We start from the raw sequence: 27,945 nt of genomic DNA, 5'->3' as shown, positions 1-27,945 counted from the left end.
TTTTATACGACACATTCGACCAGTGTCCGAAGTTTGAAAGTGTTTAGTTACAAAAAATTATTTTTTAAATCTGTTGATCAAAAGGTAAAGATCCCATTTTCTTGCTTGGGAACAGACGAGGGTTGGTGACGGGAGGAGCATCTGGCAGGAGAAAATTTGCCTCGTCAAATTCCGTCCAACCCATGCAAGCAGATGTTCAAATAGTGGTGATGATGGTATGATGGTTGTCTCGTCTTGTCAGAGGATAGCCCTCTCCCATGTTCAGTCATTGGATTGAAGTGATAGAATCTTGTTCAACACTTCTGCCCCTCTCTCGGTCACCGTAGTAGGGTCCAGGGACAAGCATTGCAAGAGGACTGCAGGTTTTATATCCGAGTTGTTTTTTTTTCCTCCTAGAAGAGCTGTCTTTCCCATGGCTTTGTCAAAAATAACAGAAGCTGCATCTAGACCTGGGGAAATAGACAGAGTGGACTGGGCGTCTGTTTGTTTGTGTGGCACCAGCACTAGTGAGGTCACCAGATAATTTGCAAGCCAAAGAGTCTTCAACTGAATTAGGTGTGGGCAGCTAATGTCATATCAGACTGGAGTCTGGTGCAGCCCTCCAGCTTGCCAGCCCTGGTCAAACCGTCCGACCCATGCCAGCATGGGCAACGGATGTTAAATGCTACTGCTGATGATGATGATGATGATAATGTTTTTTTTCTCTCTCTTTTTCTCCCAGACACAATGAGAATCCTGCAGGATTACTGGTGGAGTCCAATATAATGCCTTCAGTCAAATATCAGGTAACTATTTTTCTCTCTCTCTCTCTCCTCTCTCTCTCTCTTCTTTTCTCATCTCTCCATCTTTCTGTCTGTCTGTTCTCCCTCCTTTCTCTCTCTCCTTTTCTCATCTTTCTCATCTCTCCATCTTTCTGTCTGTCTGTCCTCTCCTTTCTCTCTCTCCTTTTCTCATCTTTCTCATCTCTCCATCTTTCTGTCTGTCTGTCCTCTCCTTTCTCTCTCTCTCCTTTTCTCATCTTTCTCATCTCTCCATCTTTCTGTCTGTCTGTCCTCCCTCCTTTCTCTCTCTCTCTCCTTTTCTCTTCTTTCCTCATATCTCCATCTTTCTGTCTGTCTGTCCTCTCCTTTCTCTCTCTCTCTCCTTTTCTCATCTTTCTTGTCTTTCCATCTTTCTGTCTGTCTGTTCTTCCTCCTCTCTCTCTCTCTTCTTTTCTCATCTTTCTCATCTCTCCATCTTTCTGTCTGTTTTCCCTCCTCTCTCTCTCTCTCTTCTTTTCTCATCTTTCTCATCTCTCCATCTTTCTGTCTGTCTGTCCTCCCTCCTTTCTCTCTCTCTCTTCTTTTCTCATCTTTCTCATCTCTCCATCTTTCTGTCTGTCTGTTCTCCATCCTCTCTCTCTCTCTCTCTCTCTCTCTCTCTCTCTCTCTTCTCTCTCTCTCTCTCTCTCTCTATGCAATTCTCCTCTGCAATTTATAATAAAAACTTCAGCTGTGTCGAAAAGGCATTCAACGTGGAAGACAGGTCTGTCTCAGTTGTAAGTTATTCATCACCACGACAACCATAACTGTCATCATCATTATCACTATCACCATCGCTATCACGATCAGCATCACCATTGTCATCATCATCAATGGCATCATCACCACTACCATCATCATCATCATCATTGTCATAACCACCATCATCATCATCATTGTCAGCAATACCATGATCATCATTGTCATCACCACTGCTCGTCTCTCTTCCCCCCCCCTCCCCTCTCTCTTCTCTTCAGCCAAGGTAGCCTTGTATCTCCCCTATGGCAGAACACCCGTTTCCGTTCCTCTAATCATACTCTAACCTCTCATCACCTGGTACAAGCCACTTTTTTTTCAATGCTGCCCATGCTTAATTCAGTTGAGGACTCTTTTGGCTTGCAAATTATCTGGTGACCTCACTAGTGCTGGTGCCACATAAACAAACAGACGCCCAGTCCTCTCTGTAAAGTGTTTGGTAGTAGGAAGGGCATCAAGCTGTAGAAACCATACCAATGATGATATTAGAACCCATCATGGTCCTGTGGCTGACCTGATCCTGTCCAACCCATGCTAGCGTGCTGCTGATGTAGTAATGGTGGTTGTTGTGTTGGTGGTGGTGCTGAGTGTGGTAGCTGTGGTGGTAGTGGTGTTGGTGATGATGGTTTGGCGGTTTGATAGTGATCGTGGAGTTTGGGGTAGGGGTGATGGTTGTGGTGATACCAATGGAAACCACGATTGCTTTGGTGATGGTGCCCCACAGCGGTAGAGATGATGGTATGTTGTGGTGTTTGCTCAGTGACCTTTCTCTTTGTGATGTGACCTCTCTGTCATGTGACTTTTCTCTGTCGTCTGACCTCTTGATGTTGGTGTGACTTCTGTCTATGGTGTTGATGTGGTCTGTGATATCTGATGTTTTTTTCCTTTTCCCCCTCTGACCCATTGATGCTTGTCTGACCTCTGACCCAATCATACTGTGACTTTTGACCCATTGATACAGATGTGACCTCTGACCCAATGATATGGCTGTGACTTCTGACCCAGTGATGTAACCTCCGACCCAATGATACTCGTGACCTCTGACCCAATGATACTCATGTAACCTCTGACCCAATCATACTGTGACTTTTGACCCATTGATACAGATGTGACCTCTGACCCAATGATATGGCTGTGACTTCTGACCCAGTGATGTTGGTGTGACCCAATGGTATTCAAGTGACCTCTGGCCCATTAATGTTGGTGTGACCTCTGTTGTAGCCGATCCCAATGTTGTTGATGTAACTTCTGTGACCTCTGACCTTAGTGATATTGACATGACCTCTGCAACCTCTCTAATTCCAGGATCCTGGAGCTAACAGTTTAGTATGCACCGTCTGTACCATCTGGTATTCCCGAGACAGGATGGAGTGTCTAACCTGCGGCCATCCCTTCTGCAAAGAATGCTGGGATAGATATTTTCAAGTACAAATCTACCAAGGGGTCACCACACGTACGTACCCTTTTCATTTTCTTCTTTGCTTTGTCTCTCCCTCTCTCTCCTCAATTTTCTCTCTGTGATGATGATGGCTTACCGTTTTGCTTTTTTTTCTCTTTCCTCCGCACCCTGTTCTGTGTCTCTGCAGGAATTCAGTGTATGGCAGCGGAGTGTAACGTGCTCGTACCGGAGAACATAATCTGTGAAGTTCTCAGTCAGCCGGACATCCGAGACCGATACATGAGACTTACATTTATGGACCACGTCAAGGTGAGGCAATAATAATAATAATAATAATAATAATAATAGTAATAGTGATAATAATAATAATAATGATAATAATAATAATGGTAATAGTGATAATAATAATGGTAATAGTGATGATGATAATAATAATAATAATAATGATGGTAATAATAATAATAATAATGATGATGGTAATAATAATAGTGATAATAATAATAATGGTAATAGTGATAATAATAATGGTAATAGTGATGAAGATGATAATAATAATAATAATAATAATAATAATAATAATGATGGTAATAATAATAATAATAATGGTAATAATAATAGTGATAATAATAATAATGGTAATAGTGATAATAATAATGGTAATAGTGATGATGATAATAATAATAATAATAGTGATGATAATAATAATAATAATAATGATAATAATAATAATGGTAATAGTGATAATAATAATAATAATAATGATGGTAATAAGAATAGTGATAATAATAATAATGGTAATAGTGATAATAATAATAATGGTAATAGTGATAATAATAATAATAATAATGATGGTAATAAGAATAGTGATAATAATAATAATGGTAATAGTGATAATAATAATAATAATAATGATGGTAATAAGAATTTTCGCTCGGTTTATATAAGGGAAGTAACTTTCTAAAAATGTATTATTAAATCTCAGAACGTAAAAAGCTACAGTAACACCCCCCCCTTGTGGTTAGCCATATTGAGATGGCTAATATACTTTACATCTCTAAAAATGCTTATATAGTTATTTCCCTTACAAACCCGAGCAACGCCGGGCGATACTGCTAGTTAAATTATATATGCTACTGTTTTCCTGTTTGTCTTTTCAGACCCATCCTGAGTTGCGATTCTGCCCTGGTCCCAACTGCCCAGTAATAGTCAGAGCCCCACAGCCCCAAGCCAAAAAAGTGGACTGTTCCAAATGCAAAACTTCTTTTTGGTAAGACCCATTTTCTTGGTTATTCCTCCTCCTCCTCGTCTTCTACAAGTCTCTCTTTGTTCCTCACTTTTCTTTCTTCCGTCCAGCTTTTGTTTTTCTTTTAATTTAAAATGGGAAAGTTTCACCCTTCAGCATTCAAATCGGCCATATCCGGCCAGGATATTTGCTCTTTACTCTTTTACTTGTTTCAGTCATTTGACTGCGGCCATGCTGGAGCACCGCTTTTAGGCGAGCAATATCGACCCCGGGACTTATTCTTTGTAAGCCCAGTACTTATTCTATCGGTCTCTTTTGCCGAACCGCTTAGTGACGGGGGACGTAAACACACCAGCATCGGTTGTCAAGCAATGCTAGGGGGACAAACACACACACACACACACACACACACATATATATATATATATATATATACACTCTCTTTTACTCATTTACTTGTTTCAGTCATTTGACTGTGGCCATGCTGGAACACCGCCTTTAGGCGAGCAATATCGACCCCGGGACTTATTCTTTGTAAGCCCAGTACTTATTCTATCGGTCTCTTTTGCCGAACCGCTTAGTGACGGGGGACGTAAACACACCAGCATCGGTTGTCAAGCAATGCTAGGGGGACAAACACACACACACACACACATATATATATATATATATATACACTCTCTTTTACTCATTTACTTGTTTCAGTCATTTGACTGCAGCCATGCTGGAGCACTGCCTTTAGACGAGCAAATCGACCCCGGGACTTATTCTTTGTAAGCCCAGTACTTATTCTATCGGTCTCTTTTGCCGAACCGCTTAGTGACGGGGGACGTAAACACACCAGCATCGGTTGTCAAGCAATGCTAGGGGGACAAACACAGACACACACACACACATACATATATATATAATATATATAAAAAGTTAATCCAAACAAGAAAACACAGAAAGAAAGAGAAAAAAACACAGCAATGCGAGGACGTGGAACAATTAAAGTATTATTGACGCTCAGGAAAGAAGGGAAGGAGGGTTTAACGTTTCGAGCAGAGCTCTTCGTCGGAAACAAGGAGAAGGAAAGATCCCAAGAAGGGAAGACAGAGGAAAAAATATTTTTGCTGGTGGTGCTCAAGAGATCACATGTTGAAATGTATATATATATATATATATATACACGACAGGCTTCTTTCAGTTTCCGTCTACCAAATCCACTCACAAGGTATTGGTCGGCCCGGGGCTATAACAGAAGACACATGCCCAAGATGCCATGCAGTGGGACTGAACCCAGAACCATGTGGTTGGTTAGCAAGCTACTTACCACACAGCCACTCCTGCTGTTATATATATATATATATATAACAGCATGACTCTGAGTTCAATCCTAGTGTGTGGCATTGTCTTCTACTATAGCCTTGGGCTAACTTAAGCCTGTGAGTGGATTTGCTAGATGGAAACTGAAAGAAGCCTGTCGTGTGTACATGAGTAAGTATGTGAGTATGTATGTATATATACAACAGCATGGTTCCAAGTTCAGTCCCACAGCATGGTATTATCTCGGGCAAGTGCCTTCTGCTGCTATAGCTTCAGACAGACCTAAGCCTTACGAGTGGATTTTTTGGATGGAAACTGAAAGAAGCCTTCATGTATTTGTACATATGTATGTATGTCTGTGTGTATGTATATAACACATGGTTCTGAGTTCAGTTCCACTGTGTGACATTGTCTTCTATGATGGCTTTGGGTTGACCTAAGCCGTGTGAGTGGATTGTTAGATGGAAACTGAATGAAGCCTGTAGTGTGTGTACTTGAGTATGTATGTTTGTGCGTGTATATATTTATGCAATAGCATGGTATTATCTTGGGTGAGTTTCTTTTGCTAAAGCCTTGGGTTGACCTGAGCCTTGCAAATGGATTTGGTGGGTGGAAACTGAGTAAAGCCTGTCACATATACATATATATTTCTTTATTGCCCACAAGGGGCTAAACATAGAGGGGAAAAACAAGGAGAAACAAAGGGATTAAGTCGATTACATCGACCCCCAGTGCGTAACTGGTACATAATTTATTGACCCCAAAAGGATGAAAGGCAAAGTCGACCTCGGCAGAATTTGAACTCAGAACATAATGGCAGACGAAATACCTATTTCTTTATTACCCACAAGGGGCTAAACACAGAGGGGACAAACAAGGACAGACATAGGTATTAAGTCGATTACATCGACCCCAGTGCGTAACTGGTACTTAATTTATCGACCCCGAAAGGATGAAAGGCAAAGTCGACTTCAGCGGAATTTGAACTCACAACGTAACGACAGACGAAATACCGCTAAGCATTTCGCCCGGCGTGCTAACGTTTCTGCCAGCTCGTCGCCTTAAACATATACCGCCTCTCACATATACATAAATGTGTGTGTGTGTTGTCTTGTGTTGGCATTGCACGATAGTTGTAAACAAGTGCCCCTGTTCTACAAGCAGTGTCATTCATATCCAATATTCTGTGAGAACATGTCTGGTCGCAGGGAAGGGAATATCACCTTGCTTGAAAAACAGGTGAGGGCTGGAGACAGGAAAGGGGCATCGGGCTGTAGGAAACCTACCCTAGTAAAATCCTGTCCATGCTAGCAGGGCAAAGTCGACTCAAGGTTTTGTTTGGTCAATGGTTATAATAGAAGACATGGGACTGAATGTGGAACCATGTGGTTTGGAAGTAGGCTTCTTAGCACACAGCCATGCCTATACACAAACACATACATATATCTGTCTGTCCGTCCGTCCATCGATCTATCTGTCTATATATATATAATGGGCTTCTTTTAGTTTCCATCTACCAAATCCACTCACAAGGCTTTAGTTGGCCCAAGGCTAGAGTAGAAAACACTGGAACTGCACTGGAACTGAACCTGGAACCATGTAGTTCAGAAGTAAGCTTCTTACCACACAGCCAGCCTGCACCTCTCCACACACACATATACGATGGGCTTCTTTCAGTTTCCGTCAACCAAATCCACTCACAAGGCTTTGGTCAGCCCAAGGCTATAGTAGAAGACACCTGCCCAAGGTGCCATGCAGTGGGACTGAACCCGCAACCATGTGGTTGGTAAGCAAGCTTCTTGCCACAGGAATTTTTGTTTTTTCTTTTTTTTTCTTTCATTAATTCCTTTTCCTTTCTATTTTTCGGATCTTTTCGGTTTGACCGGCAGTTTTTTCTAGCAGTGTCATATGAGATTGTCACCCATAATTATGACCCTAGAATCGATCTATTGCATTTCAATCTGTTTTAGGGTTAGGGGTGGGGGAAAGGGTATCTTTTTTTCTTCAGAAATGTAAATAAACCCAATCTGTTTCTTAAACGAGGGACATATTCATACGGCACAGAATGTTTTCACCTCAATAGACGTCATTGATTGGTTGAAATTACTCTTTTACTTGTTTCAGTCATTTGACTGCGGCCATGCTGGATCACCGCCTTTAGTCGAGCAAATCGACCCTGGGACTTATTCTTTGTAAGCCCAGTACTTATTCTATCGGTCTCTTTTGCCGAACCGCTAAGTAACGGAGACATAAACACACTAGCATCGGTTGTCAAGCAATGCTAGGGCGACAAACACACACACGCATATATATACATACATATATACGACAGGCTTCTTTCAGTTTCCGTCTACCAAATCCACTCACAAGGCATTGGTTGGCCCGGGGCTATAGCAGAAGACACTTGCCCAAGATGCCACGCAGTGGGACTGAACCCGGAACCATGTGGCTGGTTAGCAAGCTACTTACCACACAGCCACTCCTGCGCAGAAATTGAAGAAAAAAAACCAACAAATATCTTAGAAACTATAGAATTTTCTCAATAAAGCCAAGAGAAAAAGATGTTTTATAAACACATTCTACCAGTATACGAAGTTCAAAAGTGTTTAGTTACCTAAAATTATTTTTAAAACTGCCGTTCAAACCGAAAAGACCCTATTTTCCTTCTCCTTCTTTCTTCTCCATTTCTTTGTCTGTCTGTCTGTCATCATCCACTTCCATCTCACCCATTCTCTCTCTTTCTCTCTCTCTCTCTTTCTCCTTCCAGTTTCAGATGCGGAATAGAATACCACGCTCCCACTGATTGTAATACCATCAAGAAATGGTTAACAAAGTGTGCCGATGATTCCGAGACTGCAAACTACATATCGGCTCACACTAAAGATGTAAGTCACTCACTTCTTCTCTCTCTCTCTCTCTGTCTTCCATCTCTCTATCTCTCTCTCTGTCCCACTTTATCTCTCTATCTCTCTCTCTGTCCCACTTTCTCTCTCTATCTCTCTCTCTGTCCCACTTTATCTCTCTATCTCTCTCTCTGTCCCACTTTATCTCTCTATCTCTCTCTCTCTGTCCCACTTTATCTCTCTATCTCTCTCTCTGTCCCACTTTATCTCTCTATCTCTCTCTCTGTCCCACTTTATCTCTCTGTCTTTCTCTGTTTTCCCCCTCCCTCTTGTCTCCATACCTCTCTGTTCTCTCCTTCACCTCTATCCTCTATCTCTTGTTCTCACTTTTCTTTCTCTTTCTTGTCCTTTCTCTCCCTTTCTCTCTTCCTCCCCCTCTCTCTATCCCACTCCTCCATCTCTCTCTCTCTCTCTATCCCAATTTTCTTTATCTCTCTCTTTGTCTTTTCCTTCTCTCTCTCTTCTCTTCCCTTCTCTCTCTGTGTCTCTTGTTGACGAGAGATTGACCAGAGAGGAAAACGTTTGTCTCTAATCCTTTCAGGCGCGTCCACCAGATACATTCTTTCGCCATAGTTGGTGGTGGTCGTGGCAGAGTTGTCCGTAGCAGTAGTAGTTGACTGTGAAGCTGTCGTCTGGGTTCTTCCAATTCCTCGTGTGTCGGTGGCAGCGTTGTCGGCGTCCATACTCACACCTGCACCTGTGTTGCCCCTCCCCTTCTTTCCCTCCCTCGTGAAGCAGTGGGGAAGGCAGTGAAGCAGTAGGGAAATCAACGTCGTAAGCGTTGCCAAGGAGACCACCGTTCTTCTCGACAACGACTTCATGGCTTTGAAGGGCCCGTGTTGGCAGTAGGTGGGGGCGGTGTGGGAATTGGAAGGCATCGTGTTCAGTGTACGTTGAGGTATGTGGGTACATTTAGGCTAACGGCGTTTATGTATGTGTGCGTGTGTGTAATGTGTGTGAGAGTGGGTATTTGTGTGGGTGTTTGTGTATGTGTGAGAGTGGGTATTTGTGTGGGTATGTGTGTGTGTGTATGTGTGAGGGTGGGTATTTGTGTGGGTATGTGTGTGTGTGTATGTGTGAGAGTGGGTATTAGTGTGGGTATGTGTGTGTGTGTATGTGTGAGAGTGGGTATTAGTGTGGGTATGTGTGTGTGTGTATGTGTGAGAGTGGGTATTTGTGTGGGTATTGTGTGTGTGTGTATGTGTGAGAGTGGGTATTGTGTGTGGTATGTGTGTGTGTGTATGTGTGAGAGTGGTATTTGTGTGGGTAGTGTGTGTGTGTATGTGTGAGAGTGGGTATTTGTGTGGGTATGTGTGGTGTGTATGTGTGAGAGTGGGTATTTGTGTGGGTATGTGTGTGTGTGTATGTGTGAGAGTGGGTATTTGTGTGGGTATGTGTGTGTGTGTATGTGTGAGAGTGGGTATTTGTGTGGGTATGTGTGTGTGTGTATGTGTGAGAGTGGGTATTTGTGTGGGTATGTGTGTGTGTGTATGTGTGAGAGTGGGTATTTGTGTGGGTATGTGTGTGTGTGTATGTGTGAGAGTGGGTATTTGTGTGGGTATGTGTGTGTGTGTATGTGTGAGAGTGGGTATTTGTGTGGGTATGTTGTGTGTGGTATGTGTAGTGGGAGTGGGGGTAGGGTGTGGTATGTGTGGGGGGGTGTAGTGTGAGAGTGGGTATTGTGTGGGTATGTTGGGTATGTGTGAGAGGGGTATTGTGTGGGTATGTGGAGAGTGGGTATTGTGTGGGTATGTGTGTGTGTGTATGTGTGAGAGTGGTATTTGTGTGGGTATGGTGTGGTGTATGTGTGAGAGTGGGTATTTGTGTGGGGTGTGGTGTGTGTATGGTGTGAGAGTGGGTATTTGTGTGGGTTATGTGTGTGTGTGTATGTGTAGAGTGGGGTATTTGTGTGGGTATGTGGTATGTGTGAGAGTGGGTATTTGTGTGGGTATTGTGTGTGTATGTGTGAGAGTGGGTATTTGTGTGGGTATGTGTGTGTGTATGTGTGAGGGTGGGTATTTGTGTGGGTATGTGTGAGGGTGGGTATTTGGTGGGTATTGTGTGTGTGTAGTGTGAGGTGGGGGATTAGGTGGGTATGTGTGGGGGTGTATGTGTGAGAGTGGGTATTAGTGTGGGTATTTGTGTGGGTATGTGTGGGGGTGTATGTGTGAGAGTGGGTATTGTGTGGGGATGTGTGGTGTGTATGTGTAGAGTGGGGTATTTGTGTGGGTATGTGTGTGTGTCTATGTGTGAGAGGGGTATTGGTGTGGGTATGTGTGTGTTGTGTGTGTGAGAGTGGGTATTAGTGTGGGGGTGTGTGTGGGTTATGTGTGAGAGTGGGTATTTGTTGGGTATGTGTATGTGTGAGAGTGGGTATTTGTGTGGGTATGTTGTGTGTGTGTATGTGGAGAGTGGGTATTGTGTGGGTATGTGGTGTGGTGTATGTGTGAGAGTGGGTATTTGTGTGGGTATGTGTGGTGTGTAGGTGTGAGAGTGGGTATTGGTGTGGGGATTTGTGTGTATGTGTGAGAGTGGGTATTGTGTGGGTATGTGTGAGTGGGTATTTGTGTGGGTATATGGTGTGTGTATGTGTGAGAGTGGGTATTTGTGTGGGTAGGTGGGTGTGTGTATGTGTGAGAGTGGGTATTGTGTGGGGATGTGTGTGTGTGTATGTGTGAGAGTGGGTAGTGTGTGGGTATGGGTGTGTTGTAGTGTGAGAGTGGGTATTGTGTGGGTAGGGGTGTGGTGTATGTGTAGAGTGGGTATTTGTGTGGGTATGTGTGTGTGTATGTGTGAGAGTGGGTATTTGTGTGGGGATGTGTGTGTGTATGTGTGGAAGTGGGTATTTGTGTGGGTATTGTGTGTGTGTATGTGTGAGAGTGGGTATTGTGTGGGTATGGTGTGTGTGTTATGTGTGAGAGTGGGTATTTGTGTGGGTATTGTGTGTGTGTATGTGTGAGAGTGGGTATTTGTGGGGGTATGTGTGTGTGTGTATGTGTGGAGAGTGGGTATTTGTGTGGGTATGTGTGTGTGTATGGTGTGAGAGTGGGGTAGTTGTGGGGTATGGGGGTGTGGTATGGTGAGAGGGGGTAGGGTGTGTGTGTGTGTGAGAGAGTGGGTATTTGTGGGTATGTGTGTGTGTGTATGTGTGTGAAAGTTTAAGGGTATACATGTATGTGTGTGTGTGTTTTAAATTTTATGTGTATGCGTGTGAAGGAATGTATATGTGTGTGTGTGTTGTATGGACGTGTATGTGTGTGCCTGTGTACATGCATGTTTATGTGGATTTGTGTATGGATGTATGTCCATGTGTGTGTCTGTATAGTATGCTTGTAAGTGTATGCTTTTATGAGTGTGCACGTATTTATGTGTATGCAAGCGTGTGTGTGTGTATGCTTATTTGTAGGCGCAGGGGTGGCTGTGTGGTAAGTAGCTTGCTAACCAACCACATGGTTCCGGGTTCAGTCCCACTGCGTGGCACCTTGAGCAAGTGTCTTCTACTATAGCCTCGGGCCGACCAATGCCTTGTGAGTAGATTTGGTAGATGGAAACTGAAAGAAGCCCGTCGTATATATGATCTCTTGGGGCTAAAAGCTACAGTAACACCCACCCTTAGTGGTTAGCCATATTGAGATGGCTAGTATACTTTACATTTTGGTTGAATGTTTTAATTTAAATCATTTTAAAACAGCAAATTTGTATCATAAAACCCCAGGGTAGCCTCTGGTGGATTTGTATCAAAAGGATTAAAACAAACATGATGGAAAGATCTGGAAGCTAAGTCACATGACGAGGATATTTCCGCTGAAATACACAGCCTTTGTTGCAAAATCCTATAACTGGCACCCAGCAGATGCCAGGACCCCTGGACTGGAGATACGTAAAAAGCACTATCCGAATCGTGGCCGAAGCCAGTGCCGCCTCGACTGGCTTCCGTGCAGGTGGCACATAAAATGCACCAATCCGACCGTGGCCGATGCCAGCCTCGCCTGGCACCAGTGCAGGTGGCACGTAAAAAGCACCCACTACACTCACGGAGTGGTTGGCGATAGGAAGGGCATCCAGCTGTAGAAACGTTGCCAGATAAGACCGGAGCCTGGTGCAGGCTTCTGGCTTCCCAGATCCCTGGTCGAACCGTCCAACCCATGCTAGCATGGAGAACGGACGTTAAACGCTGATGATGATGATGAATTCTGAAAATATTAAACAATTTATTCTTATACTTGTTTCAGTCATCTGATTGCGGCCATGCTGGAGTGCCGCCTTTAGTTGAACAAATTGACCCCAAGACTTATTGTTTGTAAGCCTAGTGCTTATTCCATTGGTTCCTTTTGCTGAACCGCTAAGTTACGGGGACATAGACACACCAACACCAGCTGTCGAGCAGTGGTGGGGGACAGACACACACACACACACACGACGGGCTTCTTTCAGTTTCCATCTACCAAATCCACTCACAAAGCATTGGTTGGCCGAAGGCTATAGTAGAAAACACTTGCACAAGGTACCACACTGTAGGACTGAACCTGGAACCATGTGGTTGAGAAGCAAGCGTCTTACCACACAGCCATGCCTGCATTTTTCTATCTTTTTAACCCTTTAGTTTTCTGATTATTCAATCAAACATAATGCTTATTGATTCCCATTGATTTGAATTAATCGTGCATTATCTCATATCTTCAAGATCTTGATGGTGTAATTACTTAATGTAGAATAACATTGTAGGGTAGGTGTGAGAGCCTGGATCTGGTCAGTTTGAACATAAAACAGATTAAATATTTTGGCCGGATATGGCCGGTTTAAATACTAAAGGGTTAAATCTCATATTTATTTGAAAAATTTTTTAAATTTTATTTTTCTCTTTCACAGTGTCCAAGATGTCACGTTTGCATAGAGAAGAATGGTGGATGTAATCACATGGTATGTATTGAGGTTTATACATCTATATATATATATATATATATATATATATATATATATATATAAAATACAAAATAAGAAAATGGAGAAATACATCGAAATCAAATATCAATTACCAGATAATACGTGATTGAGTATTATCTGGTAGTTGATAATTCATTTAGATGTATTTCTCCATTTTCTTATTTTGTATTATGAATTTGTGGTAAAACATTTTACCTTTGCCCATATAATACGGTAAATGAATTAATTGCATCGCAATTCTTAACATTTATGTATTAACTTTGTTGGGTGCTTCTCTAGCAGTATATTGCATATATGTTATCCCATGGAGGGTTGCATTTACAACCCCTATCTCAATTTGTATGTATATATATATATATATATATATAAATATATATATATATAGTGTGTGTGTGTGTGTGTGTGTGTGCAGAAGAAATCTTCATGGTTCAACAGAGGGGAACGAGGTTGGAGTAATGCATTGTGGAATGCAGGGAACAAGATGAAGCAGATAAGATGTTTTGGTCATCCACTGCATCTGCGTCCATCTCCAGCCACTCTAGCCTGGTTTTGCCACCGAATTGCAGATGATTGCCGAGGAAAGAGTTAAGTCGATGGGGTACGACTCTTCTTCACATTAAACAAAGTGACTGCTCAAGTCATCCATGAGGATCATCATCATCTAATGTCAAACGTGTGCATAATTTCTTCTATACTGAAATCAGTACTGCATGAAAAAGATTACGAAACAGCTGTAATCCTATGGAAATCATATGGTTGACACAATCAAGATCTTGTACAAGTGAAACTTTAGTGTCTTTTTGGTCAGCTGAAAGCAGTTTTTGCTTTCTATTACGTGTCGGTGGCACGTAAAAAGCACCATCCGAATCGTAGCCGAAGCCAGTGCCACCTCGACTGGCTTCCATAAAATGCACCAATCCGACCGTGGCCGATGCCAGCCTCGCCTGGCACCAGTGCCGGTGGCACGTAAAAAGCACCCACTACACTTACGGAGTGGTTGGCGTTAGGAAGGGCATTCAGCTGTAGAAACGTTGCCAGATAAGACCAGAGCCTGGTGCAGCCTTCTGGCTTCCCAGATCCCCGGTCGGACCGTCCAACCCATGCTAGCATGGAGAATGGACGTTAAACGATGATGATGATGATGATTTGCGATGACAAAATACGAACTCCTATTGGAATTTACATACCACGGACAGGGAGCATTTCTTCCTCTTCTACACACCACTTTCCTTGGATAATGGAACTGCAGCTATAACATCTTTCTACATTTTTATTTTTATTTCTACATTCATCCTCCTGTTTCCCTACAAACTCCTTATTTGCTTCCTTTTCCAAAATATCTCCTGTTCTCAGTTGTGGTCACCAACAACAAAGGGCCAACTATCTAAGATAGAATCGCTCCAAAGAAATTTTACCTCATACTTCTCAGAAACGAGGGACCTGGACTATTGGCAAAGACTCAAAACCTTGAGGATGTACTCAATAGAAAGAAGATTTGAGCGATACCGAATTATATACATTTGGAAAATGATAGAGCAGAAGGTGCCAAACTTTGGTATCAAAACCTACCACTCACTGCGCCACGGAAGACGCTGCCAGCTGCCACCAATCAACAAAAAGGCTGGCCAGGCAGCAAAAACCCTGCGAGAGTCAAGGCTGTTGGTTCGAGGAGCAGAACTGTTCAACTCCATTCCGGTACATGTCAGAAATCTATCAGGATGCAGTGTGGAATCATTCAAATTGCAGCTGGATAGATACTTAAGCACCATTAGAGATGAACCCCATCTCCCAGGATATACACAACGAGCACAAACTGACTCAAACTCGCTCCTACACATGTCAAAATTAAGCAGAGAATACAACCTGGCAACCACACCAGACTCTGAAGGTGGAGTCTTCGACTTGGCCTGAGCATGGACTCAAACCCAAATGAAATGAAATATTTAACTCTAATATTTCCCTCTGATTAACCATCTCACATCATCTCTGATGAAGTGATATCCCTAATATCCCAGAAACAGCTGTAAAGACTAACTTTCTCTTTATTTAACATATGTGTGTGTATATATATTATATATATATATATATATATATATATATATATAATATATATATATATATATATATATATATATTATATATATATATATATATGTGTGTATATAAAATGAACAATTAAATTACACCATCTAGAAAATTACATATAATAGAAATACTAAAATTAAAATAACAATAAAATGTCAATGATTAAGTAAATTGCAAAAAAATAATAATAAAAACGTATATAATTTGTATATTATATTATATACAAATTATATACATTTTTATTATTTTATTATTATATTTTGCAATTTACTTACCGCAGGATGAAAAACATCAAGCTAAGTTCCCGACCTGTTTCCTCTTTTCATTGTTTTTGCAAGCCTTATTATTATTGTATCCCCATCTAATAGCGTTATCGTTGTCTTTCGTCTCAAATGCTAGCTGAAGCATAAAAACTTTCACTCACAAAAACTTATTCACACCACCGCAAAGCATTTCATCTCAATCCTGTCTTCTTTCTGCCGCCTAAAACGTCATCTCCCAATGCGCGGTGTCACTATGTCTCTCTCTCTCTCTCCCTCTCTCTCTCGCTATGTGGTGTCGGTTCTCCCTCTGTTTTCACTGTCTCTCTCTCTCTCTCTCTCTCTCTCGGTATATATCTCACCTTCACTCGCTTCCACAGGCTTAGCCAATACCGCAGGATGAAAAACATCAAGCTAAGTTCCCGACCTGTTTCCTCTTTTCATTGTTTTTGCAAGCCTTATTATTATTGTATCCCCATCTAATAGCGTTATCATTGTCTTTCGTCTCAAATGCTAGCTGAAGCATAAAAACTTTCACTCACAAAAACTTATTCACACCACCGCAAAACATTTCATCTCAATCCTGTCTTCTTTCTGCCGCCTAAAACCTCATCTTCTCCCAATGCACGGTGCGCCCGCCCTCCCACCCCCACCACCAATACCGGTGAACACTGTTCTCCCACCCCCACCACCAATACCGGTGAACACTGTTCTCACCATCTACACCGGATACTCCCTCTTATGTTTCTCTATCTGTCTAACTATTTATCAAATTTCTCTATCTATCTAATTTCTCTATCTATCTATCTATCTTCATTCGTCTAAAATCAAACTTCGTATCTTCGCGGTGCACCCGCCCTGCCCACCCCCACCACCAATACCGGATATCTCTATATTTTGCTCCATCTATACCGGATGTCGCTTCTCCCACCACCATTATAGGTGTCTACTCTTCGAACCCCCCTCTTCAATACGCTATTTCACCATGCATTACCCCTCTCTCGATATCCTACGTTCTACTTGCCTAGAACCTGTCATCATTTCTCTGAACCACCCCTCCCCACTGGTGCTCCCCTATATTTCTGCACCCCCCCCCACATAAAAAGCACCATCCGAACGTGGCCGATGCCAGACCCCTCTGGCACCTGTGCAGGTGGCACGTAAAAAACACCCACTACACTCGCGGAGTGGTTGGCGTTAGGAAGGGCATCCAGCTGTAGAAACACTGCCAGACTAGACTGGAGCCTGGGGCAGTCCCGAGCTCCCCAGACCCCGGTCGAAACCGTCCAACCCGTGCTAGCGCGGAAAACGGACGTTAAACGATGATGATGATGATGATTGACATTTTATTGTTATTTTAATTTTAATATTTCTATTAGATGTAATTTTCTAGATGGTGTAATTTAATTGTTCATTTTGAATTGATAAAAAGTGGGTTTTTTCTAATTTTTTATATGTATATTATATTGTGTGAAATTTGATTTAGTATTTCTAAATTGAATTTTTTTCCTTGTAAATTTGGATTTTATTCCCTCAAATAATAATTATTATATATATATATATCTTACATATGATTCTTCTCTTTCTACAGCAATGTTCACGATGCAAACATGATTTTTGCTGGATGTGTTTAGGAGGTAAGTTTAATTATTATTATTGTTGTTGTTGTTGTATTTTGAGATAGTTCCCCTCCCCACCAAATCACGTTCTTCACTTGTTTATTACTGTTTGTTTTCTAAAAACAGTAATAAATCATCTCATCTTTCATCTCTCTTTTCATTGTCTTTCATCCTTTTCCATTTCCTTTTATCATCTCTTATCTTTCATTTCTCATCTCTTTTCATTATCTTTCACCCTTTTTTCTTATCTATCATCTCCTCATCTTTCATCTCTCATCTCATTCTTTCATCCTTTTTCTGCTCCTTTTAGCACCTCTTATTTCTCATCTCTTCAATTTTTATCATCTCTCATCTCATTCTTTCATCCTTTTTCTGCTCCTTTTAGCACCTCTTATTTCTCATCTCTTCAATTTTTATCATCTCTCATCTCATTCTTTCATCTCTCATCTCATTCTTTCATCCTTTTTCTGCTCCTTTTAACATCTCTTATTTCTCATCTCTTCAATTTTTATCATCTCATCTCATTCTTTCATCCTTTTTCTGCTCCTTTTAGCACCTCTTATTTCTCATCTCTTCAATTTTTATCATCTCTCATCTCATTCTTTCATCTCTCATCTCATTCTTTCATCTCTCATCTCATTCTTTCATCCTTTTTCTGCTCCTTTTAGCACCTCTTATTTCTCATCTCTTCAATTTTTATCATCTCTCATCTCATTCTTTCATCTTTCATCTCATTCTTTCATCCTTTTTCTGCTCCTTTTAGCACCTCTTATTTCTCATCTCTTCAATTTTTATCATCTCTCATCTCATTCTTTCATCCTTTTTCTGCTCCTTTTAGCACCTCTTATTTCTCATCTCTTCAATTTTTATCATCTCTCATCTCATTCTTTCATCTCTCATCTCATTCTTTCATCTCTCATCTCATTCTTTCATCCTTTTTCTGCTCCTTTTAGCACCTCTTATTTCTCATCTCTTCAATTTTTATCATCTCTCATCTCATTCTTTCATCTCTCATCTCATTCTTTCATCCTTTTTCTGCTCCTTTTAGCACCTCTTATTTCTCATCTCTTCAATTTTTATCATCTCATCTTTCATCTCTCTTTTCATTGTCTTTCATCCTTTTCCTATTCCTTTTATCATCTCTTATCTTTCATTTCTCATCTCATTTCATTATCCTTCACCCTTTTTTTATCTATCATCTCCTCATCTTTCATCTCCTTTCACCTTTCCCTTCCGTCCTTCTCTCTCGCCATGTTAATCTCAGCATCTTCTCTATTTTACAGATTGGAAAACTCATGGTAGCGAATACTACGAATGCAGTCGTTACAAAGAAAACCCCAACATTGCTAATGAATCTGCCCATGCGCAAGCGAGGGAGGCCCTCAAGAAATACCTCTTCTATTTTGAAAGGGTCAGTCATACGTCCCCTTATTTTATTTTGGGCTTGTCTGTCATCATTATTTTCCTTCTATTGTATGTCTAAGCTGTTTGCTAATCCAGTAGATAAACCTTCACTAAATACAACCCAGCGGTGACCATCCTGTCTGAACCAAATTCAGACATAGTACATCTAGAACTACATTGTGTAATGTGTCCTTTCTTCTTTAGCCCCTAGTCCCTTATTAACGTCTATCTCTCTCTGCCTCTCTTTCTCTCTTAGCTTCTCTCTCTCTCTCTCTCCTGTTTCTCAAAATCATTCTTAACCCTTTTGTTACTAACCCGGCTGAAACCATCTCTGGCTTTGTAGTACAAATGTCTTGTTTTCATAAGATTTGAATTAAAATCTTCCACCAAACCTTAGTCACAATTTATGTTCCTAACACTAGCTTAATGATAACTAAGTTATTTTACAAAATTCTTTGTTATATTTAAAATAATTGAAAGAAACACAGAACATCTCAACAGATATAAGGGAACAAAAGGGTTAAAGTCACCATGATATTTTTAACCCTTTCGATACCAACCCAACTAAAACCACCTCTGGCTCTGTAGTACAAATGTCTTGTTTTCTTAAGTTCTGAATTAAAATCTTCCACCAAACCTTAGTCACAATTTATGTTCCTAACACTAGCTGAATGATAACCAAGTTATTTTACTAAATTCTTTGTTATATTTAAAGTAATTGAAAGAAACACAGAGCATCTCAACAGAAATATGGTAACAAAAGGGTTAAAGTCACCATGATATTTTTAACCCTTTTGATACCAACCCAGCTAAAACCGGCTCTGGCTCTGAGTACAAATGTCTTGTTTCCATAAGTTCTGAATTAAAATCTTCCACCAAACCTTAGTCACAATTTATGTTCCTAACACTAGCTTAATGATAACTAAGTTATTTTACTAAATTCTTTGTTATATTTAAAGTAATTGAAAGAAATACAGAGGATCTCAAAATAAATACAGTAACGAAAGGGTTAAATAAATAAAAACCGTTCTGAATTAAAATCTTCCACCAAACCTTAGTCACAATTTATGTTCCTAACACTAGCTGAATGATAACCAAGTTATTTTACTAAATTCTTTGTTATATTTAACCCTTTAGCGTTCAAATTAATATGTCAAAAGTAATCTTTATTCATTTACATTAAAAAAAATTAATCTGGTATTATCTTGTAGCTTCAAGATTTGCAAGATGTAATTGTTTATTTTTAGAATGACATTGCAGGGTAGGTGTGAGATACTGGTTCTGGCTAGTTTGAGCATAAAATGAGTAGAATATTTGGGCCGGATATAGCCGGTTTAAACACTAAAGGGTTAAAGTAATTGAAAGAAATACAGAGGATCTCAAAATAAATACAGTAACGAAAGGGTTAAATAAATAAAAACCATTCTTTAATCTCTCTCTCTCTTTGATTTAATTCCTTCATTAGACAGCTACCATTTCTTATTCTCTCTGTCTTTCAGTGATTAAATTTCACCATTAAACAAGTACCATTCCTTATCTGCCTCTTTCTCTATCGTTGTCTCTCTCTCTTTCTCTCTCTCTCTCTTTCGTACTCTTGGACTGGTGACAGTGGGATAATCATGCCAAAAGTCTTAAACTTGAAGAACAGACCCTGACTAGCATCAAAAGTAGAATCCAAGACAAGGTGATGAATAACTCTGGAACGTGGATTGATTGGCAATATCTGCTTGATGCTGCAACTCTGTTGAAAAAGGTAAATTGTGCTGTGTTTTCAGTTTGGCTGCTGCTGCTGCTGTTGTGGTGTTGATGATGATGATGGTGGTGGTGGTGTGGTGGTGGTGGTGGTGGTGGTAGTGGTGGTGGTGGTGGCAGTGGTGGTGGTGATGACGGTGGTGGTGGAGGTGTTGGCGGTGGTGGTGGTGGTGATGACGGTGGTGGTGGTGGCAGTGGTGGTGGTGGTGGTGGTGGTGATGGTGGTGGTGGTGGTGATGACGGTGGTGGTGGTGGTGGTGGTGTGGTGGTGGTGATGACGGTGGTGGTGGTGGTGGTGGTGGTGGTGGTGATGGTGGTGGTGATGGTGATGATGGTGGTGGTGGTGGTGGTGGTTGTTGTGGTGGTGATGGTGGTGGTGATGGTGATGGTGGTGGTGGTGGTGGTGGTGGTGGTGATGGTGGTGGTGGTGGTGATGACGGTGGTGGTGGTGGTGGTTGTTGTACAAGATGTGAAGTGGGGCCACACATTGGCTGACAGTGAAAAGAAAGGCTTTGTATGTGGTAGATGTATGGGAGTTGTTTGCAGTTTGAACATTGACCCTTTCGTTACCGATCTGGCTGAGTACAAATGTTTTGTTTTCATAAGTTTTGAATTAAAATCTTCCACCAAACCTTAATCACAATTTATGTTCCTAACACTAGCTGAATGATAACTAAGTAATTTTACTAAATTCTTTGTTATATTTAAAATTAATTGAAACAAACACAGAGCATCTCAACAGAAATATGGTAACAAAAGGGTTAAAGTCACCATGATATTTTTAACCCTTTCGTTACCAACCCGGCTGAAACCACCTCTGGCTCTGTAGTACAAATGTCTTGTTTTCATAAGTTTTGAATTAAAATCTTCCACCAAACATTAGTCACAATTTATGTTCCTAACACTAGCAGAATGATAACTAAGTTATTTTACTAAATTCTTTGTTATATTTAAAATCGATTGAAACAAACACAGAGCATCTCAACAGAAATATGGTAACAAAAGGGTTCAAGTCACCATGATATTTTTAACCCTTTCGATACCAACCCGGCTCTGGTTCTGTGGTACAAATGTCTTGTTTCCATAAGTTTTGAATTAAAATCTTCCAACAAACCTTAGTCACAATTTATGTTCCTAACACTAGCTTAATGATAACTAAGTTATTTTACTAAATTCTTTGTTATACTTAAAATTAATTGAAAGAAACACAGAGCATCTCAACAGAAATGTGGTAACAAAAGGATTCAAGTCCCCATGATATTTTTAACTCTTTTGATACCAACCCTGTTGAAACCACCTCTGGCTCTGTAGTACAAATGTCTTGTTTTCCTTAAGTTTTGAATTAAAATCTTCCACCAAACCTTAGTCACAGTTTATGTTCCTAACACTAGCTTAACGATAACTAAGTTATTTTACTAAATTCTTTGCTATATTTAAAATTAATTGAAAGAAACACAGAGCATCTCAACAGAAATACAGTAATGAAAGGGTTAATAAAATTAAACATCTCTGTTGCTCAGAAGATTTTGCAGACACAGTCTAGAGCTTCTGTTAAGCTAAACGACCTATGTACAGATGGACCTTTGATTTTCCAGAACCTTTGGTTCCAAAGTCTTTTTCGATTGCGCCTCACAGAGGCAATAGTAAATGACTGAGTCCTGTGGCGATATGCTGTGCTTGAGAAGACCCAGCGAGCCAAGTAGAATCATAGTCATGGCCAATGCTGGTGTCATGCAACAAGCACCGTTGCCAGTGGCATGTAAGAAGCACCTTTCGAAGATTGGACCTCACAGAGGTGATAAGTGACCAAGACTTTTGGTGATATGCTGTGCTCGAGAAAACTTGTCAGGCCAAGTGAAGTCACTGTAATTGTGGTCAATGCTGGTGTCACGCGACTGGCACCCGTACGGGTGGCACGTAACAGGCACCCATTACACTCTTGGAATGGTAGGCGTCAGGAAGGGCATCCAGCCGTAGAAACCTTGCCAGATCAGATTGGAACCTGGTGCAGTTTAGCAGTTTTCAGTCAAACCATCCAACCCATGCCATCATGGAAAGTTGACATTGTACATAATTCCTCATCTCTTAAATATAGAACTGTCTTATCTGATATTGTTGTTTCTCTTCTTGTTGTACAGTGCCGATACACTTTACAGTACACCTACCCATACGCCTATTATATGGATAAAGGGGCAAGAAAGGAGCTGGTGAGTAATACACTTTATTATTATTATTATTATTATTGGTAGAATTGTTAGCAGGCTGGACGAAATGCATAGCAGTATTTCATCTGTCTTTACGTTCTGAGTTCAAATTCCGCTGAGGTCGACTTTACCTTTCATCTTTTTGGGACCAATAAAATAAGAACACTGGGGTTGATATCGACTATTCCCCTCCCCCAAAAAGCTGCCCTTGTGGCAAAATTTGTAAATATTATTAAGGAAGGGCATCCAGCCGTAGAAACATTGCCAGATCAGACTGGGCCTGGTGCAGCCTTCTGGCTTCCCAGACTCAGTTGCACCGTCCAACCCATGCTAGCATGGAAATCGGATGCTAAATGATGATGATGATGATGATGATGATTACTATTATTAAGACAGTGAGCTGGCAGATTCATTAGCACACCAGGTAAAATGCCTAGTGGCGTTATGTCTGTCTTTACATTCTGAGTTCAAATTCCGCCAAGGTCGACTTTGCCTTTTATCCTTTCGGGATCATCATCATCATCATCGTTTAACGTCCGTTCTCCATGCTAGCATGGGTTGGACGGTTCGACCGGGGATCTGGGAAGCCAGAAGGCTGCACCAGGCTCCAGTCTTATCTGGCAATGTTTCTACAGCTGGATGCCCTTCCTAACGCCAACCACTCCATGAGTGTAGTGGGTGCTTTTCACGTGCCACCTGCACAGGTGCCAGGCAAGGCTGGCAACAGCCACATTCGGATTGGTGTATTTTATGTGCATAAAATGTAGAGCTAAAAAAGAGGTAATTTCTCCTCTTCTCCTCTGGAAGCCATCTGCTCGCGATACCAGAGGGCACACACTCTTTGAGAGGCGGTTGGATGGAACCTACACTCGCCTCCTTATGAGAGCTCAAAATCTCTCATGGAAGCGTCATCCAACCAAAATGCAAATATATGGGAAACTACCACCTGTGTCATCTCTTGTGAAAGGTAGGAGAGTCCAGTTTGCTGGACATTGTTGTAGAGCTGAAAACGAGGCAATTTCTACTCTTCTCCTCTGGAAGCCATCTACTCGCGATACCAGAGGGCGCACACTCTCCTACCCTGACGTAATCTCCAGGCATCCAACAACAGGACCTCCGTAATGCCATGAAGGACCGTGAAGTCTGGCGTAGCATGGTAAATTCCATTGTGTCGACCACGGTCGAACAATGATGATGATAATAGAAGGCACTTGGCCAAGGTTACCATGTAGTGGGATTGAACTTGGAACCATGAGGTTCAAAAGCAAACTTAATGCACAGCCATGCCTGTGTCTATATTGAGTGAAATCAGAAGAACAGTGAAAATGGTTAATTGTATATGTTTATATTTTTTTTAATAAAATACTAAATATTCACACAGGCGTGGCTGTGTGGTAAGTAACTTGCTTCCCAACCACATGGCTCTGGGCACCTGGGCAAGTGTCTTCTGTAGCTTTGGGCCAACCAAAGCCTTGTGAGTGGATTTGGTAGACAGAAACTGAAAGAAGCCCATCATATATGTAGGTATGGCTGTGTGGTAAGAAGCTTGCTTCCCGACCACATGGTTCCAGGTTCAGTCCTACTTCATGGCACCATGGACAAGTTTTCTACTACTGTAGCCTCAGGCCGACCAAAGCCTTGTGAGTGGATTTGGTAGACGGAAACTGAAAAGAAGCCCAGTGTGTGTATTTGTGTGTCTGTGTCCACCATCATTGCTTGACAGCCAATGTTGGTGTGTTTACGTCCCCATTACCTAGCAGTTCAGCAGGGGATACTGACAGAATTAGTACCAGGCTTACAAACAATAAGTCCTTCCACTAAAGGCAGTGCTCCAGCATGGCCTCAGTCAAATGACTGAAACCAAAACAATTTTATAAATAAGTTTGTATCATACCCTATGTAAACAACAACAACCACCATGATGATGATGATTGTTGTTGTTTACATGGGGTATGATAGATAGACAGACAGAGAGATAGATAGAGAGAGAGAGAGAGAGAGAAGAGAGATGGTTAGACAGATTGATAGACAGAGAGAGAGAGAGAGAGAGATGGATAGACAGACAGACAGACAGATAGAGAGAGAGAGAGAGATGGATAGACAGACAGACAGATAGAGAGAGAGAGAGAGATGGATAGACAGATAGATAGAGAGAGAGAGAGAGAGAGATGGATAGACAGACAGACAGATAGAGAGAGAGAGAGAGATGGATAGACAGATATATATATATAGAGAGAGAGAGAGATGGATAGACAGATATATAGAGAGAGAGATGGTTAGACAGATAGATAGAGAGAGAGAGAGATGGATAGACAGATAGACAGACAGACAGATAGATATTTGTATGCTGTGTGAAATATGACCCCATTTTCTCTTCACTCACTCATTCCTCCTCCTCTTCCCCTCTCTAGTTTGAATATCAACAGGCTCAGTTGGAGGCAGAGGTTGAAAATTTGTCCTGGAAGATAGAGAGAGCTGAAATCACAGACAGAGGGGTAAGTAAAGGTTTTCTTTTTCCACCCTTCCTTTTTAAATATTTTTCATGCAATTTTTTGTGTGGTAAGTAGCTTGCTAACCAACCACATGGTTCCGGGTTCAGTCCCACTGCGTGGCACCTTGGGCAAGTGTCTTCTGCTATAGCCCCGGGCCGACCAATGCCTTGTGAGTGGATTTGGTAGACAGAAACTGAAAGACGCCTGTCATATATATGTATATCTATATATATAAAACTGTAGTTGTGTGAGTGTCTGTCCCCTTCGATTTAGATTCCTAACTACTCCCACATTTTGTGGTGCAGTTTAACCAAATTCGGGTATCTTATAGTCATGATTCATATCGAGCCCGTCTGAGTATTAGCGCGCGTCTACGATGAGTCTACGATTTTAAAAATAATTTAACATAATTTTTTATTCCATTTTAATGCATAATTTTTCGTGTGTCGATGGTGGTGGAGTTGGCGTCCATGGTCACACCTGCACCTGCTTGCTTCTCCCCCTTCTTCCCTCCCTCGTGAAGCTGTGGGGAAGGGAGTGTAAGGAAATCAACGTTGTAAAGCGTTGTCAAGGAGACCAGCGTTCTTTTAGAACGACGACTTCATGGCTTGAAGACACCAAAACAGAAATGGCTAAGAAAGCCCGAATTGGCATCTATAAGGGAAGTAACTCTCTAAAAATGCTTATATAGTTATTTCCCTTACAAATCCGAGCAACGCCAGGCGATACTGCTAGTATATGTATATATGTATGTGTTTGTCCCCCTAGCATTGCTTGACAACCGATGCTGGTGTGTTTACGTCCCCGTAACTTAGCGGTTCAGCAAAAGAGAACGATAGAATAAGTACTGGGCTTACAAAGAATAAGTCCCGGGGTCGATTTGCTCGACTAAAGGCGGTGCTCCAGCATGGCCACAGTCACATGACTGAAACAAGTAAAAGAGTAAAAAGAGTATATGGTTCCAGGTTCAGTCCCACTGTATGGCACCTTGGGCGAGTGTCTTCTACTGTAGCCTTAGGCTGGACCAAAGCCTTGTGAAGAGTGGATTTGGTCATTTGGTAGACAGAAACTGGAAGAAGCCCGCTTTATATATATACATATATATATATTTATTTATTTTATGTGTGTGTCTCGGTCGTCGCTTGACAACCGATGCTGGTGTGTTTATGTCCCCGTAACTTAGTGGTGCGGCAAAAGTGACAAACAAGTCCCGGCGTCGATTTCTTCAACTAACACCCTTTGAGGCGGTGCTCCAGCGTGGCCGCAGTCAGATGACTGAAGGAAGTAAAAGAATAAAAGAATATATCTGAGCATAGTTGTCTTGATATGAAACCAGTCTGTGTGTCACTGAGTAACTTCTAGCGATGATTAATAAATCTAGGATCTTTTCGGTTTGAACGGCAGTTTTTTCTAGTGGTGTCATACGAAATTGTCACCCATAATTATGACCCTAGTATCGATCTATTGCATTTCAATCTATTTTAGTTTTAGGGTTAGGGCTGAGGGGAAGGGTATCTTTTTTTTCTTCACAAATGTAAATAAACCCAATCTGTTTCTTAAACGAGGGACATATTCATACGGCACAGAATGTTTTTTTTACCTCAATAAACGTCATTGATTGGTTGAAATTGCAGAAATTGAAGAAAAAAACAACAAATATCTTACAAACCATAGAATTTTCTCAATAAAGCCAAGAGAAAAAGATGTTTTATAAAAACAATCTACCAGTATACGAAGTTTAAAAGTGTTTAATTACTTGGAAATTATTTTAAAAAACTGCCGTTCAAACCGAAAAGATCCCAAATCTCTCTAATAATAATAATAATGAAATTATTGTATACAGTGCTCAGGTGCACCACATATAAATTATATGCAGTAATGTACAAATGTCTGGAAAGCGAACAATGTATGAGTCAGATACATGCTTGTGTGTGTATGGAGGGGAGAAAATCAGGTGTAGTGTTGGTGAATCTCAGGAAGCATGGAAGTTTTGAAGGATGCAGTGCTCCGACAACTAACAACTGATGCCGGCAGTTTGTTCCATGCTTCAGCGTGTGTATGGAGGGGAGAAAATCAGGTGTAGTGTTGGCGAATCTCAGGAAGCATGGAAGTTTTGAAGGATGCAGTGCTCCGACAACTAACAACTGATGCCGGCAGTTTGTTCCATGCTTCAGCGTGTGTATGGAGGGGAGAAAATCAGGTGTAGTGTTGGCGAATCTCAGGAAGCATGGAAGTTTTGAAGGATGCAGTGCTCCGACAACTAACAACTGATGCCGGCAGTTTGTTCCATGCTTCAGCGTGTGTATGGAGGGGAGAAAATCAGGTGTAGTGTTGGCGAATCTCTCAGGAAGCGTGGAAGTTTTGAAGGATGCAGTGCTCCGACAACTAACAACTGATACCGGCAGTTTGTTCCATGCTTCAGCGTGTGTATGGAGGGGAGAAAATCAGGTGTAGTGTTGGCGAATCTCTCAGGAAGCATGGAAGTTTTGAAGGATGCAGTGCTCCAACAACTAACAACTGATGCCGGCAGTTTGTTCCATGCTTCACCAATCTCAGCGTGTATATATATACTGATCGATTGTCCATTAATCAAACGTATAATATTAAGTGTTACTACGAACAGCGGTAAAAATAGAATCCATCACCATAGGTTACAATTATGAGGACGGGTTTGATAACCAAGGGAGATAAATGTAATACAGTCGAAGTTATCTCCCATGGAACCAATGTTTTACTCAACGCCTGGGATCTTTTCGGTTGTGTCTTTAGTAGAAAG

General features: G+C 41.3%; 1 protein-coding gene across 1 annotated transcript in view; it reads left to right on the top strand.

Annotated features, from left to right (window-relative positions):
• Window positions 1-648: 648 nt before the first annotated feature.
• Window positions 649-27,945, top strand: part of LOC115230365 (potential E3 ubiquitin-protein ligase ariadne-2-like) — a 29,543-nt gene continuing 2,246 nt past the window's right edge. Inside the window, exons 1-11 of the mRNA XM_029800568.2 lie at window positions 649-785; window positions 2,862-3,009; window positions 3,143-3,264; window positions 4,113-4,222; window positions 8,274-8,391; window positions 13,279-13,329; window positions 17,290-17,335; window positions 18,601-18,728; window positions 20,331-20,474; window positions 22,612-22,680; window positions 25,089-25,172. Coding sequence (XP_029656428.1) covers window positions 765-785; window positions 2,862-3,009; window positions 3,143-3,264; window positions 4,113-4,222; window positions 8,274-8,391; window positions 13,279-13,329; window positions 17,290-17,335; window positions 18,601-18,728; window positions 20,331-20,474; window positions 22,612-22,680; window positions 25,089-25,172 — 1,041 coding nt within the window. The 5' untranslated portion in view covers window positions 649-764. The remainder of the gene's footprint in view (window positions 786-2,861; window positions 3,010-3,142; window positions 3,265-4,112; window positions 4,223-8,273; window positions 8,392-13,278; window positions 13,330-17,289; window positions 17,336-18,600; window positions 18,729-20,330; window positions 20,475-22,611; window positions 22,681-25,088; window positions 25,173-27,945) is intronic.

This window comes from Octopus sinensis, unplaced genomic scaffold (assembly GCF_006345805.1).
Source record: "Octopus sinensis unplaced genomic scaffold, ASM634580v1 Contig15440, whole genome shotgun sequence".
In the NCBI taxonomy this organism is placed as follows: domain Eukaryota; kingdom Metazoa; phylum Mollusca; class Cephalopoda; order Octopoda; family Octopodidae; genus Octopus; species Octopus sinensis.
This window is presented reverse-complemented; position numbering and strand designations above follow the sequence as displayed.